This window comes from Toxotes jaculatrix, chromosome 2 (genome assembly GCF_017976425.1).
Source record: "Toxotes jaculatrix isolate fToxJac2 chromosome 2, fToxJac2.pri, whole genome shotgun sequence".
Taxonomy (NCBI): Eukaryota; Metazoa; Chordata; class Actinopteri; family Toxotidae; genus Toxotes; species Toxotes jaculatrix.
The window spans coordinates 29380695-29393485 of NC_054395.1; the positions used below are offsets into that span (position 1 = coordinate 29380695).

The 12791-nt window shown below is 42.7% G+C and overlaps 1 protein-coding gene across 1 annotated transcript; it reads left to right on the forward strand.

Moving 5' to 3' along the window:
* The first annotated feature begins 1537 nt into the window (after positions 1-1537).
* On the forward strand, positions 1538-10144 carry mapre1b (microtubule-associated protein, RP/EB family, member 1b). Its single transcript, XM_041052943.1, has 7 exons — positions 1538-1694; positions 3246-3399; positions 4573-4718; positions 6789-6993; positions 7118-7227; positions 7349-7501; positions 8034-10144. The coding sequence occupies exons 2-7, from the start codon at positions 3279-3281 to the stop codon at positions 8076-8078; spliced, it is 780 nt and encodes a 259-aa protein (XP_040908877.1). The 5' UTR covers positions 1538-1694; positions 3246-3278; the 3' UTR covers positions 8079-10144.
* The last annotated feature ends 2647 nt before the right edge of the window (positions 10145-12791 follow it).

A 12791-nucleotide genomic window follows, 5' to 3' on the forward strand; every position in this document is an offset into this window, starting at 1 on the left:
ACAGTTCACTCACCTTTAGACCATTTTTTAAATCTATTTTCAGTTCTTCTTTCCATCCTCTTTTATATTTATGTTTTTAAAATCGTGGAATTAGGACTGCACCTAATGATTTTAATTAATGTGTCAATTATTTTATCAGTCAGTCATTTGGTCTATATAATATCCAAAAAGACTAAAAAGTGCCCTAGTGTGGCATCTTCACACGGCTTGTTTTGTACAACCAACAGTCCAAAGCTCAGATATTCAGTTTACTCTTGTATTTAACAGAGAAAAGCATCTAATTGTAATAGTTTGGCTTCTTTTTTTTCTTAAATGTCAAAAACAATTTTTTGTCTCTAAATTAATCAGTTAACCGACTAAACATTGCAGCTCTGTGAGGAAATGGAAAGTAACCATGATTCTGTGTGTTCAGGAGTGTTTGCATGTGCACTGCCACTTTTACACCAACAGAACTGTGATGGACACAAACGCCATAAAAAGCCTTTATGCTGTTTTGATAACAAACTAATGAATAATATAAATCATCTTTGCCACGTGCTGATAAGTCTTCAGTGATGGTGTAAGTAACACCGGTGCAGATCACGTACAACACATTCATCAATCATTCAGATGATGAAAAATCCAATCCATGAATTAACCTTCAGTCAAAGGAACTGAACCCAAATAAGTCAACATCAGGTGATTCTCTGTTTTCATATGATGAATAATCTGAGTGTCCCAAATGACTGATTCTGACCTGTGACCTGTCCTGACTGAGGATTGTATTGTGAACACTGGTTTTGAGATCTGTTTCACTTCACCAGATACTGTTGTTTATTGACAGCTCAGTGTGTAACCCATTTTTATCTGTGGTCAGTGCATGTTGTATATTTTGGCAATTAATTGAATGAAAATAAGGTATTTTTACTTTGGATTGTTGACAATACAAGAAATAAGAATGATAACTGATTTTCAGAATGATCCAGGGGACAGTGTCTTTATTTTATTTGTGTCCCATAGTGGACGTGTGTTATTAAAGTAAATTTAGAGCTTTACAAACTTTTAGAGCATCACATCATTTAGGTGTACTGCTTGCACTCCATTTCAAATACATTCATGGATTTGTGTGTTTTGTCAACACTATAACTGATGGAATAGAAACACTACATGTTAAAAATAAAATTCCAAGTCATTGTTGAGTCATGAAGAGCTGACACGGGACTTTCCTTGGAGTGGTTACACCAATGAAAACACGTATTTAATCTTTAATCACGAATTTAGATGGTAAATTCCAGATTTGATTTCATTTAAGACCAGATATGAGGTTATCCCAAGACAATAAACACTGCTCGACCCTTACGTTTGTTTTTTTTATATAATTTTATTTTTTTCCTTATTTTATTGAATTTTATCTCATGTTTTTTTTTTTTGTGTGTGTGTGTTTTACTTTATTTATCTTATCTCCGTTGTCATATTATATGACATTTTATTTTATCGCCGTCGTCACGTTTAGGCGTTACCCGTTTCGCCCTGACGTCATGAAATCGTTCCTTCCGCTGCCGGTAGAGTGAACGTGAACTGCCAGAAGAAGAGAAGAAAAAGCAGAAGTGGCCTTAACGTCGAAACCAGTGCAGATTTGCTTTTTATGACGCAGAGTTGCAGCCGAGAAAAATAATTCATCGTGCCTACGAGCTGTGAAAGCCGATCGACTCTCGGTAGGTTTAACGGCGCTCCCTCACGGTACCGTTTATTAGCCGGCATGTGAAGCGGCGGTTAAGCTCTGCTAGCTAACGCGTTAGCTTGTGAGTAGCAGGGGCAGGACCGGGATGCGCCCGTTTGATTCCAGACCTAACTAGCTAGCTCGAGTGAGGCTTCCAGTAAAGCGGCTCTTGTTCGTCTTGGTTGGACTGCGGACAAATCCAGAGCTTCGGACTCTTAAAACTGAAAGTGTGTCGCATTATCAGTCATAAGCTAGCTGAAGCTAACTCGGTGCTCGGTGAGTTCAGGGCGGGGAAACGGCTTCACGTCTGTGAGATAGACTGACTCACATTAGCCGGTGGTTGTGTTTAGCTAACGGTAGAAACGTGGCTAATCTTAGCTATATCTTAGTCGCCAATATAAATAAACTGTCACCTATTTGAATTATCGGGCGTAACGTAGCCTGTAGGTTTACTGCTCACACAGTCTGATGGGTAGCCGCATGGCTAAGCTAACATTTTAGAAAGCTAAGCTGCTTATGACTTGGCTAACTACGGCTAACGTTAGCGTTCAAGTTTGTGAACGGGCCCTGTTGCATTTAGCTGCTGTTACTTTCAGTCAGCCGGGATGTTATTAAGGAAAACAACAACTAACTTCTTTCTGTATAATCTGCGAGATGTTTTCTTTACTCATTCTTTTGTTCATCGAGTTGGAAGAAATGAAACAAATTGACGTCTGAGTTTCTCGACGTTGAAGTTAGCCTCTGATTCGGAGGCTTCACGAATCTGACACACACCGTTTTAAACCATCTTAATCGTCTATAGGAAAATCTAGTCCAACTTTGACAGGTCTGTACACTGTGGAAGTTTTTAAAGTCAACCTGGTCTGTTGTTGTCTGTATGCAGAAAACAGTGCAATCGATAACCGGTTACTTTAATAAATAAAATACAAAATCTGAAACTGAAACACATTTTTGCGTTATCTCTTCATTTACACATGTAATCATTGACCGGGATTGGATTTTTGTTGCATCCAAGTACAATAGTTTACCACATCTGAAGAGAACTGTTTTTCCTGTAAAGCCCTCAGCTATTACTTTCAGCTGTTGAGGAAATAACTGGCCTGGAGATGAGCCACAGCAGCGACTGTGGATGAGGGTTTCTGCTGTAACTAGAGACCTTATGGAGACAGTCATTATATACACTATATGTATGTAATGATTATGGTGCACATAGGACAACTTAAAACCTCAGCCTCCTTTTTTTTTTTTTTGTTTGTGACTGCTTTGGTAACACTGATGTTGCTTTGGGTAGCTGTAGTTAAAGACAAATGCTGTGTGGTTTTTAAATTCTGTTCATTATAAAGTATTGATTTGGGTTTGTCTGCAGTCCTGTGTTCAGTATAAAGTTATGTATTGAATGACGGCACCGTCAAAAAGCCAGAGGCTGGTTTGTGTTAGAAGGTTTTACACAGTAACTACAAGCAGATCTAAAGTGAAAAGTCACCTTGCACACCAAACTAAGTGTTTCACACTGTTTTTCTTCACATTTCATGTTATTATTTTACAGTTATCTCACCTCCGTAGCAGTTGGTGACCGACGATGGCTGTGAACGTGTACTCGACCTCAGTAACCAGCGACAACCTAAGTCGTCACGACATGCTGGTCTGGATCAATGAATCTCTACAGATGAATCTCACCAAGATTGAAATGTTGTGTTCAGGTAAGACGCATGTATGCATGAGTTGTTTTGTTTTTATATTCATCTCTTCATGTATGTTTCAGTAAGGGAGCTCCAGGATTCGTGTTGTTCATGATGGAGGAATGGATGGGTGTGAGCATGCGAGGGACTTTGCATGATTGTGAGGCACTTTGCATGATTGTGAGTACAGATCAGTGACACCACTCCTCCAGAGTGATCATCCTCTTCTGAAACAAGTTTCATAATAACCATAATGGTTAGACAGGTGTAAGCAGGTATAATATGTGATGGTAACTGTCTGCTGAGACGTGGATATAACCTGCTGCACAGCTGCCAAAAACATTGGCTGTTGCTGGTTCAGAGGGTGATGGAAGCTAACGGCCTGTTGCCCGAAACACGACCTGCTAACATCCTTCACGCACTTGTTTCACACCCGCCTGCCTGTACGTGCTCGTGTTGTACCTCTGCAGACGTTAATACCCAATCCCTGTTTTTAAGCTCATAATTAAAAGGCTTGTCAGAACAGCAGATGCAGGCACAATTTGCTTTAATCCCAGGCGGACAGATGTATTAGTCATCTGAAGTTGAATAGTTCATATCAAAATAAGATATTCTACTTACTAACCATCTACAGCCTGGACCTGCTGGTCCTGGTGCACTTATGTAATAACTTTATCTCCAGAATAGAAAATGAGCAGCTTTGTTATTTTCAGATGAGCTGATAAATGCGTCCAGGTTCAGCTCAACACTGTGAACACTGCCCCAAAACCTGCCCAGACACAGGTGGACACAGGTCACATGTCGGAGGTCGTGCACGTGGATTTAGGGCTGATGCAGATTTAGTTGTTTATAAATCAGCACACAGGGTTTTTTTGCCCTTGTTTTTTGGTTGAAGCCAAGTTTTTTAAGTGCATCACTATTTAAAATAAACTGAATTGATCCCATGCAGGGAAACTGAAGTGCTGAAACCAACAGAAACAAAGATGTTTGTCATTGTTATTTAAATAAAGAAATGTCTTTTGGTTTCCTTTATTCTTACATAAAAGGAAGATGAGCTCTATTTTTATCCTTCTCTGTTACTGTCCCTTTTTTCCTTCTTTTTAGACACACACCAGTTTAGAACATGCAGCACTCAGCCAGTCCCTGTAATGACTTTATCTGGCAGGTTTTAACGGGGTCATGTTTTTTGCCCAGGTTCTGTGTACTGCCAGTTCATGGACATGCTGTTCCCCAACTCTGTGCCTCTGAAGAAAGTCAAATTCGGTGCCAAGCTGGAGCACGAGTACATCCACAACTTCAAGCTTCTGCAGGTTGCCTTCAAAAAGATGGGAGTTGACAAAGTAAGTCACAACACGCACCTGCATGTCAGCTTCAAATTGGATGGTGTGGAAGGTCTGGAAATACATGAAGGAATGTGTGATATTAGAGGGCAGCAGAGGAGAACAGTCCTTTTCATATCATCAGATTCCTGTGTCATGCTGTGAGTAACAGAGATGAGGAGTCTGACAGTTTTCACAACAGCAGGAACAGCTCTGTAAAAGGTGTTGTTGCTGCAGCAGCACTAACACTGAGAGAACACGAATCACGCCGCCTGATTGTTGAGGATTACTTGACTTCATCCTCTCTCTCGTCACACATGTAGTGAGTGACAGTGGTGTGTTTAGACATTAAGGATGGTGAAAACACACAAACATCAGCGCAAGAAGTGTTGACCTTTTAAAGTCGTGGGTTGTGAAACTGAAACTGCGCAACAACCCTGATACGACAAGAACAGGAAGTAAAATGTTTTGACCCTCGCTGTGGCAGCGTGTTAGAGCCGAGTGTTGTTAAATGTTTTCAGATTAACTTCATCATTCGTTCCCCTCTGTAGCTTCATATGCAAACTCCCGTCGGTCCCTCCCGACCAGCTGAGCTGCCTCTGCTGATCCAGCCATGACTCAGTTTGTTTTCATTAGCTTGTTTCTCACATCTCACTCGTCTGTCACACCATCACTTCTGTAATGTTTTCATCTGTCAGAAAGTAAAACAGAAATGTTTTATGGAGAAATTCAGCTCATGGTTTAGTTGAACCAACGTGAGCATGTGATTTGTTTAAAAAAAAAAAAAAACACGTTATTCAAAAGAGGTAAGAAGTCAGACGTCTAACACGTGTGCATTAGTTTCAGTTCTTCCTCTTCACCATCAGATGCTCTTTAATAGGAAATGAAGTGTGTGAGTGATGGCTTTAATAACACTACAGCTGATGTTGTCAGAAGGCCAACAGAGATTATAAAGGGCAGGGCAGCTCCAACTCCGTCATCCTCTGTTTGCACACTCAACATGCAGCTGCCTGCAGGACCATTGACAGAGCTGCTATAATTTATTCATAGGCCGACTTCCTTCCTGTCGTCCATTTGTTTGAACTCAGAGCTGGTGATCTGTGTGTGATCTGTGCGTGGGCGGGGTTTATCCACAGGTCCGTGATGCAGATACTGGAACATGTAGAGCACATCGGCGTATTCACTGCTGTTCAGGGTTATAATCCCAGTTATTGTGTCTGGACTTTACCCTCATTCATTCTTTGTGACTGTGTGTTGTCCAGTGATATCAGCTTCATCCATTGCTGAGTAATTGGGTTTACTGCTCAGCCTTTCCCACTGACTGCGGCTCAGTTTGTCCTGCTTCATGTTTCCGTGTGCGTGCGTGCGTGCGTGTGTGTGTGTGTGTGTGCCTGCAGAGAAACCTTTACCAGCCGACCGTTGTTAGTTTGTGATTTTATTCTGGCAGGTCAGTAGTTACCGTCCGAGTCAGCGTCAGTGAAGGACCGCCTTTTACAGCTGTATTGGTTTTCACTTATTGACCTGATACTGGGTTATATACTGTGGTGTAGAAGCCTGGTAATGACACAGCATTTCTTTTGCTCTGTAGTCTCATTGTGTGTCAGCAGGTATCATAAAGTACCTTTTTATTACAGCAGTGTCTGAATCAGCAGGTTTCACTAAACGTTGGCACCAAATCATTTCTCAGTTTCTTTGTCTTTAATTTAATTAGATCTGCAACTAATGATTTTTTCATTATCAATTAATCTGCTGATTATTTTCTTGATTATTCATTTAATCATTTTGTCAATAAAATATCAGAAAACCTGTGAATATAATTTCCCACAGTGCAACGTGACGTGAGGTAGGACAGGAAGCTGGAACCAGTTACTCACTTCTCTAAATAGCTGTTGATTTATCAGTTCTATTGATTGATTGATTGATAAATCGTTGCAGCTCTAATTGTAATTCTGTTTATTTTTGCAATTTTAAATACGTTGAGTTGAAACTATTCATTTATTAGTTGCTGGCTTTTGTTAGAAAAAAATGTGTTTTGGTAGAAATATCAACACAGATGTTGATATTTTTGTTTGTTTGTTTTTTTGCTTGCAGATCATTCCAGTGGACAAACTGGTGAAGGGGAAGTTCCAGGACAACTTTGAGTTTGTCCAGTGGTTTAAGAAGTTCTTTGATGCCAACTACGACGGGAAGGAGTACGATCCAGTGGAGGCAAGGCAGGGCCAGGACGCCGTGCCCGCTGCCAACCCCGCCTCATCAGCTCTCAACAAACCCCCTAAAAAGTCCCCCATCAGTCAAGGTCAGAGCTCCGCTCGGTCAAACAGCCTGACACTGATAATGACTTATGGTGGGAAGATGCTGGTTAAGTTCCCACAGTGTGAAAGCTGAAGTTTTCAGTGGTCGTCTGTTACGTGTCTCTGCAGCTCCTCAGAGGCCACCCGTTGCCAAGGTAGCACCCAAGCTGGCTCCCGTCAGCGCGAGGAAGACGGGGATGGGAGGAGCCGATGAGGAGAGGGCGGAGCTTCTGAATGAGGTCAGCACGCCACCGTGGGAAAAAAACATTTTTTTATAGTGAAAAAAATCCCATATGTAACGTGAGCCATCTGTCAAAGTAAAGACTAGAATTTAAAGCTGTATTTGTCCTTTTTCCGCAGCTGGAGATCCTGAAATCCACCATTCAGGACATGGAGAAGGAGAGAGACTTTTATTTTGGTAAGCTGCGGAACATTGAGCTGATTTGCCAGGAGAAGGAGGGCGAGGGCGACCCCACGCTGCAGAGGATCATAGACATCCTCTACGCCACAGACGTGAGTTTGGACTATGTTTGTCTGAGACTGCGTTTCCCTTTTTAAATAAAGTTTATCGATGCTGGGATTCTTCCTCAAAACCAAACAGTTGATGGCAGATAAAAAATATAGATAGAATTTGTCAGTTACCCAACAGAATTTTAAAAGTGCATTAAACACCGTGTGACGTACTGTCTGAGCTCAACTGACAGAGAGTCGTGTTACTGAGTTTGGTCTTTTCCAGTGATTCACTGACAATAACAAACATTTCGAACATCATCAGCCTCGTTCTGTAAAATGTGCTCTGTGAGCCACTGCGCTCTGTAACACGGTCTGAGCTCCGTACCAGATTAAAGCCCATGTGCTCGGCTGTTAGCAACTGCTGATTCCGTGGTAAATTCCTGCAGAGGAATGGCATGCTGCTCCCTCACCGAGGCTGGAAGTCCACAGCGGTCCTCGTCGGACAGACAGTATTCAAAGTTTTATTTCTGTTGAATGCAGATGTTGGCCGGGGACGTTTCCCTGACTGAAACATGTCTGTCTCTGTCCCCAGGAGGGTTTTGTGATACCGGATGCTGAGGAGCAGGAGGAGTTTTAATAATCAAGACTGCAAGCAACTTTTCACTTAGATGCCCTGGTCTACAAACAAGATCCTTCCTCAAGCCAAGACCGTTTGGGTTTATATCCAACGCCAAACTTGATTTTGACTTGTGGCCCCTCCCCCCCCCCCCCCCCCCCCCACCTTTCCTGAACCTGAGTCCCAGCCTGCCGGATTTCTTCCTCTGGCCTTCAGCCACCATTCAGCTCCGCTCCTTCTTTCCTGAACCGTCATTTACCAATAATCAGCAAAGCCTCGGTCACTGCCTCTCCTTTCTACACAGCTGTCAGTCTGCAAGAATCCTAGTCCCCACCCTCACCTGGAATCCCAACCTTCCCAAAACCAGATCGCGCAGTACATATCTGGTTTTTGTAACGGACTTCGGTGTGAAAAACACGGTGATGTTCTGTGTGTGTGTGTGTATATGTAAGTGTGTGTGTGTGTGGTTGTATGTGTTTAAAAATCAATTTGAAACGAATCAAACGTGATGAACCTCCTCTGAAGACCCAGCTGTCGCCTCCCTGACTGACCCTGTGTGACTGTTTGTGTGTCTCCTGCTCAGGAAGGACACACATTCCCAACGAGAACCAAATCCGAGGAGTAGTTTCATTTCAAGTCCAGGCAGCAGAAACTCTGCTGGCGTCTTTTCCCAGATATGTTTTTCAGTAAAATGAAATGAGAAACCGTGAGCTTCACACACTGACGCTGACGGGCTCAGGGTTCAGTCTGGGATCAGGCAACCGTCGGGTCTTCCCTGCCTTTTTTCCACCTGTGACTAATTGTCGTCACCAGGGAAACATCTTGATTTTGTCCTGTTGAGCTTCAGAAGAGCTTTTGTAAATTAATGCTACTGTCACATCACAGTTTTCCACCCACACCTTTTTTTTTCTTTTCCCTGTTGTAAGATTCAAACCTATTTTTCGTCACCTGTCAGTCACGCTCTCACCTTTTTATATATTTGTTCTCTATTTAGTTTGCGGTTTTCTCACGCTCACAGTGATGACTCTGTTGGAAAGGTTTTTCTTTCTTTTTTTTTTTGTTGCTTGGCCACGACATCAGACAAACGGGGTTTTCGGGTATTGAAAAGCAGTTGCAGTTTTCTTGTAGCAGATCAGCTGACTTTCTGCCACCGACATGCTCCCATTCAGCCTTGGTGTTCACATTTCACGCTTCGTAAATGTGCAATTCTTAATACCAGGAAAGTGGCTTACTCTTCCGGTCCGTGTGAGATGAAGTGATGAAACTTTCGCTGACGGCAGCCTTTTGATCAACTCGCCAATGTTTAGTAAAAAGTGCAAAAAAACAAGTTAGAGACTTCGTGATCAACAGTGATTGTTTTGTATGTTTGTCTTATGGAAAGTCTGCTGTAAAGCAGATGCACTGTTTTATACCAGTGGCCTTTAATCAGCCCCAGCCAATAAAAATGATTCCTGAGGGGGAGGATGGGAAATCCAGACCAGCCACACGACAAACACTGTGAGCTCCGACTGCGGCCGATCGGTGCGTTCCCGCCGCGTAGCCGGCCGCAGTCGCGCTGATCATCTGAATCTGCCGGGGCGAGCTGTGGGAGAGGCCGTGTGCTTCCCCCCGCCGCCTCAGCAGGTAGACTGATGGAACTTTGTTTTTCCTGCCCTCGTTACTAATGTTGGAATTTGTTTAAAAAATGTTGGATCAGTATGAAACTAAAATCTTGGCTCTCTGACGCGTCTTCCTCTCGGGGAATGATGTGTTTTGGTTTTTTTCTTCCACCCTGATTGACCAATTTTAATACTGATGTAAATCGTGGATCTGATTTGAGACCAGTTTTTCCACTGTTCTATGTAAAATGTCATTTCTGAAATATTTGTACCTAATTTGAAACAACACACTCGTGTTTCGCACAAACCCTGTTAACCTAACTTTATCAATGGCCTTATTCATAAAAGTACTTTTTTTCCGTTAGCAAACATTTTTCATAACTTTTTTTTTATTTCACTTTAATGTAAGTCTCTGCTGTTTTGGGTAAATGTTTGTACTGTTACACTCATATTTTTAATGTGTTCTGAAAATAAACAGCGTTGGAGGTATTTCGGACAGAAGCTCAGATGTGTCAGGGTTCAGCAGACCGTCGTCTTCCATCAAATGCTCGTAAAGCAAACAAAAAAAATTAATTTATGTTTCATGCCGGGTGAATTTAATTCAAGGATTTCTGATGAATTATTCGCTTTTTTTGTGCCACCTGTTAGTTGAAGGATTAAAGTTTGTTTCCACAGTGAAATAAATGTAGACTGTAGTGTCACAGCTGCACAGAAAATAATGTTCTGTAGAACTGAATTAAAGATCAGTTGGTTTTGGAGTCGAACATTTTCATCTTTGGAGAAACAGATGACGACTTAGATCTTAGTGTCGCAGTGTTGTAGCTACGTGATGAGACAGTTCTCTAACAAACTGCCATGACAAGGACTGAATGTTGCACAGACTACGTTTTTTTTTGTGTATTTTCTGAGTTTCCTTCAGTGAGGCTGCGTGCTTTGACTTTTAGAAATGACTTCCAAATCCTAATTTCTCAGAATGTGTGAGCTAACACTCCAAACAGTGATCAGAGCTGATGTTTCCTGTCCATAAGCACAGCCGACCTTGTTCTCTGGTGCCAGCGCAGTAGCTCGTTTTGCTGTTTTGTCTCCAGCACACTGACTCGTGACTGTGAGGTTAAACTTCTGACTGACTTCCAGCTTTAATTTGAGAGTTTTCACATGTTTGTATGTTGAACAACGTAGGACTTTTGCTCACAGTCGCTTCGTTTTTTTGGAGAGTGTGGACGAGTCGACCGAGTGAGAACAGTTTAAAGTTGATCATGTTTTTCACTGCTGAGGATCAGACTGATGGTAAAACTCTGGGTGGAGTGCTGGACTGTACGTCCCTCAGATGTGTCCGGGTGCAGCAGACCACCTGTCTTCTATCAGCTGTTTAGAAAAAGTCCTGGTTTTATTTAGATTAATTTTTCCAGTTCTTAAAAGTGACTGGGTTCTTTCGCTGCTCATCTGATGTAGATGTGAATGTCTCATCGAATTAAAGCTGAACTTCAACATCACAGTGATTCTTTAATTTCACATCTAATGTGCTGAAATACAGAAGCAACACGACAACAGCGTGTCTGTGGAGGTGATGGTGCAGAGTTTCCGCTCACTGTCAGGAAAGCTGCGATGGTGGAGCCTGGCACAGAAAACACACCATATCTGAGGCTCCTCACTTGTTTCATTCATAAACTCACAATTTTACCACAAGTTGTGTATTGAAGGGTGAAACACAACCAAAGCAAACCAGATGAAAATCAAACTGAAGTGTTAAACCCCCCTCGCCTGGTCCTCCAGGATGGATAAAATAAGTGCTCCGAAGTTACCCAGGATGCTTCAGGCCGAGTTCACCTCTGACAGGTTCAGGTTTTGTGTCCAGACTCCACATCGTCCAGCTGTCTGAGGACATCCTGGTAGTGAGACAGTTCTGGAAACCATGTCATGTTTGTTGAATTAATGCTGAGACAAATCGTAGCACAGTGAGGACAGACACGCTGGACTTTGGGGGTCACAGCGTAGAGCCTCACCCCCCCCCCCCCCCCCCGTGTGTGTTGTCTGACATTACACTGGTACGAGCTTCTCGTTCACTCACACACTCCGTCACCCTGACGCATTCACGCCGCATTTAAAACGTCATGCAGGTGTGTGTGTGTGTGTGAAGTGAGACAATGGCTTTAAAGGTAACGGTGTCTGACCTCTGACCTTTCCCCTCTCAACAATCAGTGCCATGAGTGTGTACACTGTGGGCGGAGCCTCCTCAGATGTTTCTGCTGGACTTTGATGTGTTTCTCTGCTCAACTCGATTTTCTTGAATCAAGTTTCATACAGACAATAAAACAGTATTTCCACGCCGTGTGTGTGTTTATCTCTGAGTTCTTGTTCACCTTTTGAGCAGCGCAGCAACGTGATTATAAAACCTATGAATCAAAGAGTCAGGTTAAGTCAAACTAATTTATAAACACATTTAAAAACCTGTGGTGTCGATCAAAGTGCTTTACAGAGAAATTTAAATAGACTGAAGAAAACAAAACAGTATTATTTATTATTTGTGTGTAGTTCTGTTTTTAACAGGACTCAGTATAATAATTGTACGGAGCCTGGTCAAACTCAAAGAGAACAAAGCAGCCTTGTGAATCACACATGATCCTTCAGTCCCAGCCTGTGTTTGACCTTTGACCCTCGGATGTCCAGAGCTGTGACATCAGAGAGAGCGGGAGGCGTCCAGACTGTCACTGTTCCCTCTGATACTGAACAGACGCAGAGAGGACGAGAAGAAGTTTTTACAGTTTTATTTTGTCATGTATGAGGTACATACTGTGAACAGCTCCTCACACACACACGTGGCAGTGATGAGGGGATTCCTCTGGCTCCTCTGGCTCCTCTGACTCCTCTGACTCCCCTGACTCCTCTGACTCCCCTGACTCCTCTGACTCCCCTGACTCCTCTGACTCCCCTGACTCCCCTGACTCCTTTGACTCAGGGTTTAAATGTTGGGATGTCTTTCTCTCCTTCTCCACATCACTGGTTCCTGTTTGTTTTGAACTCTGTCTTTAACCTGCTGCTTTGTTTCTCCCTCTCTGCTCATCAGGCTGTGGCGCTGTTCGAAGTGTTTCCCTCTAAAGTTGAACACTATCGCCTCCTGCTGTTTGTCTGGGTCAAC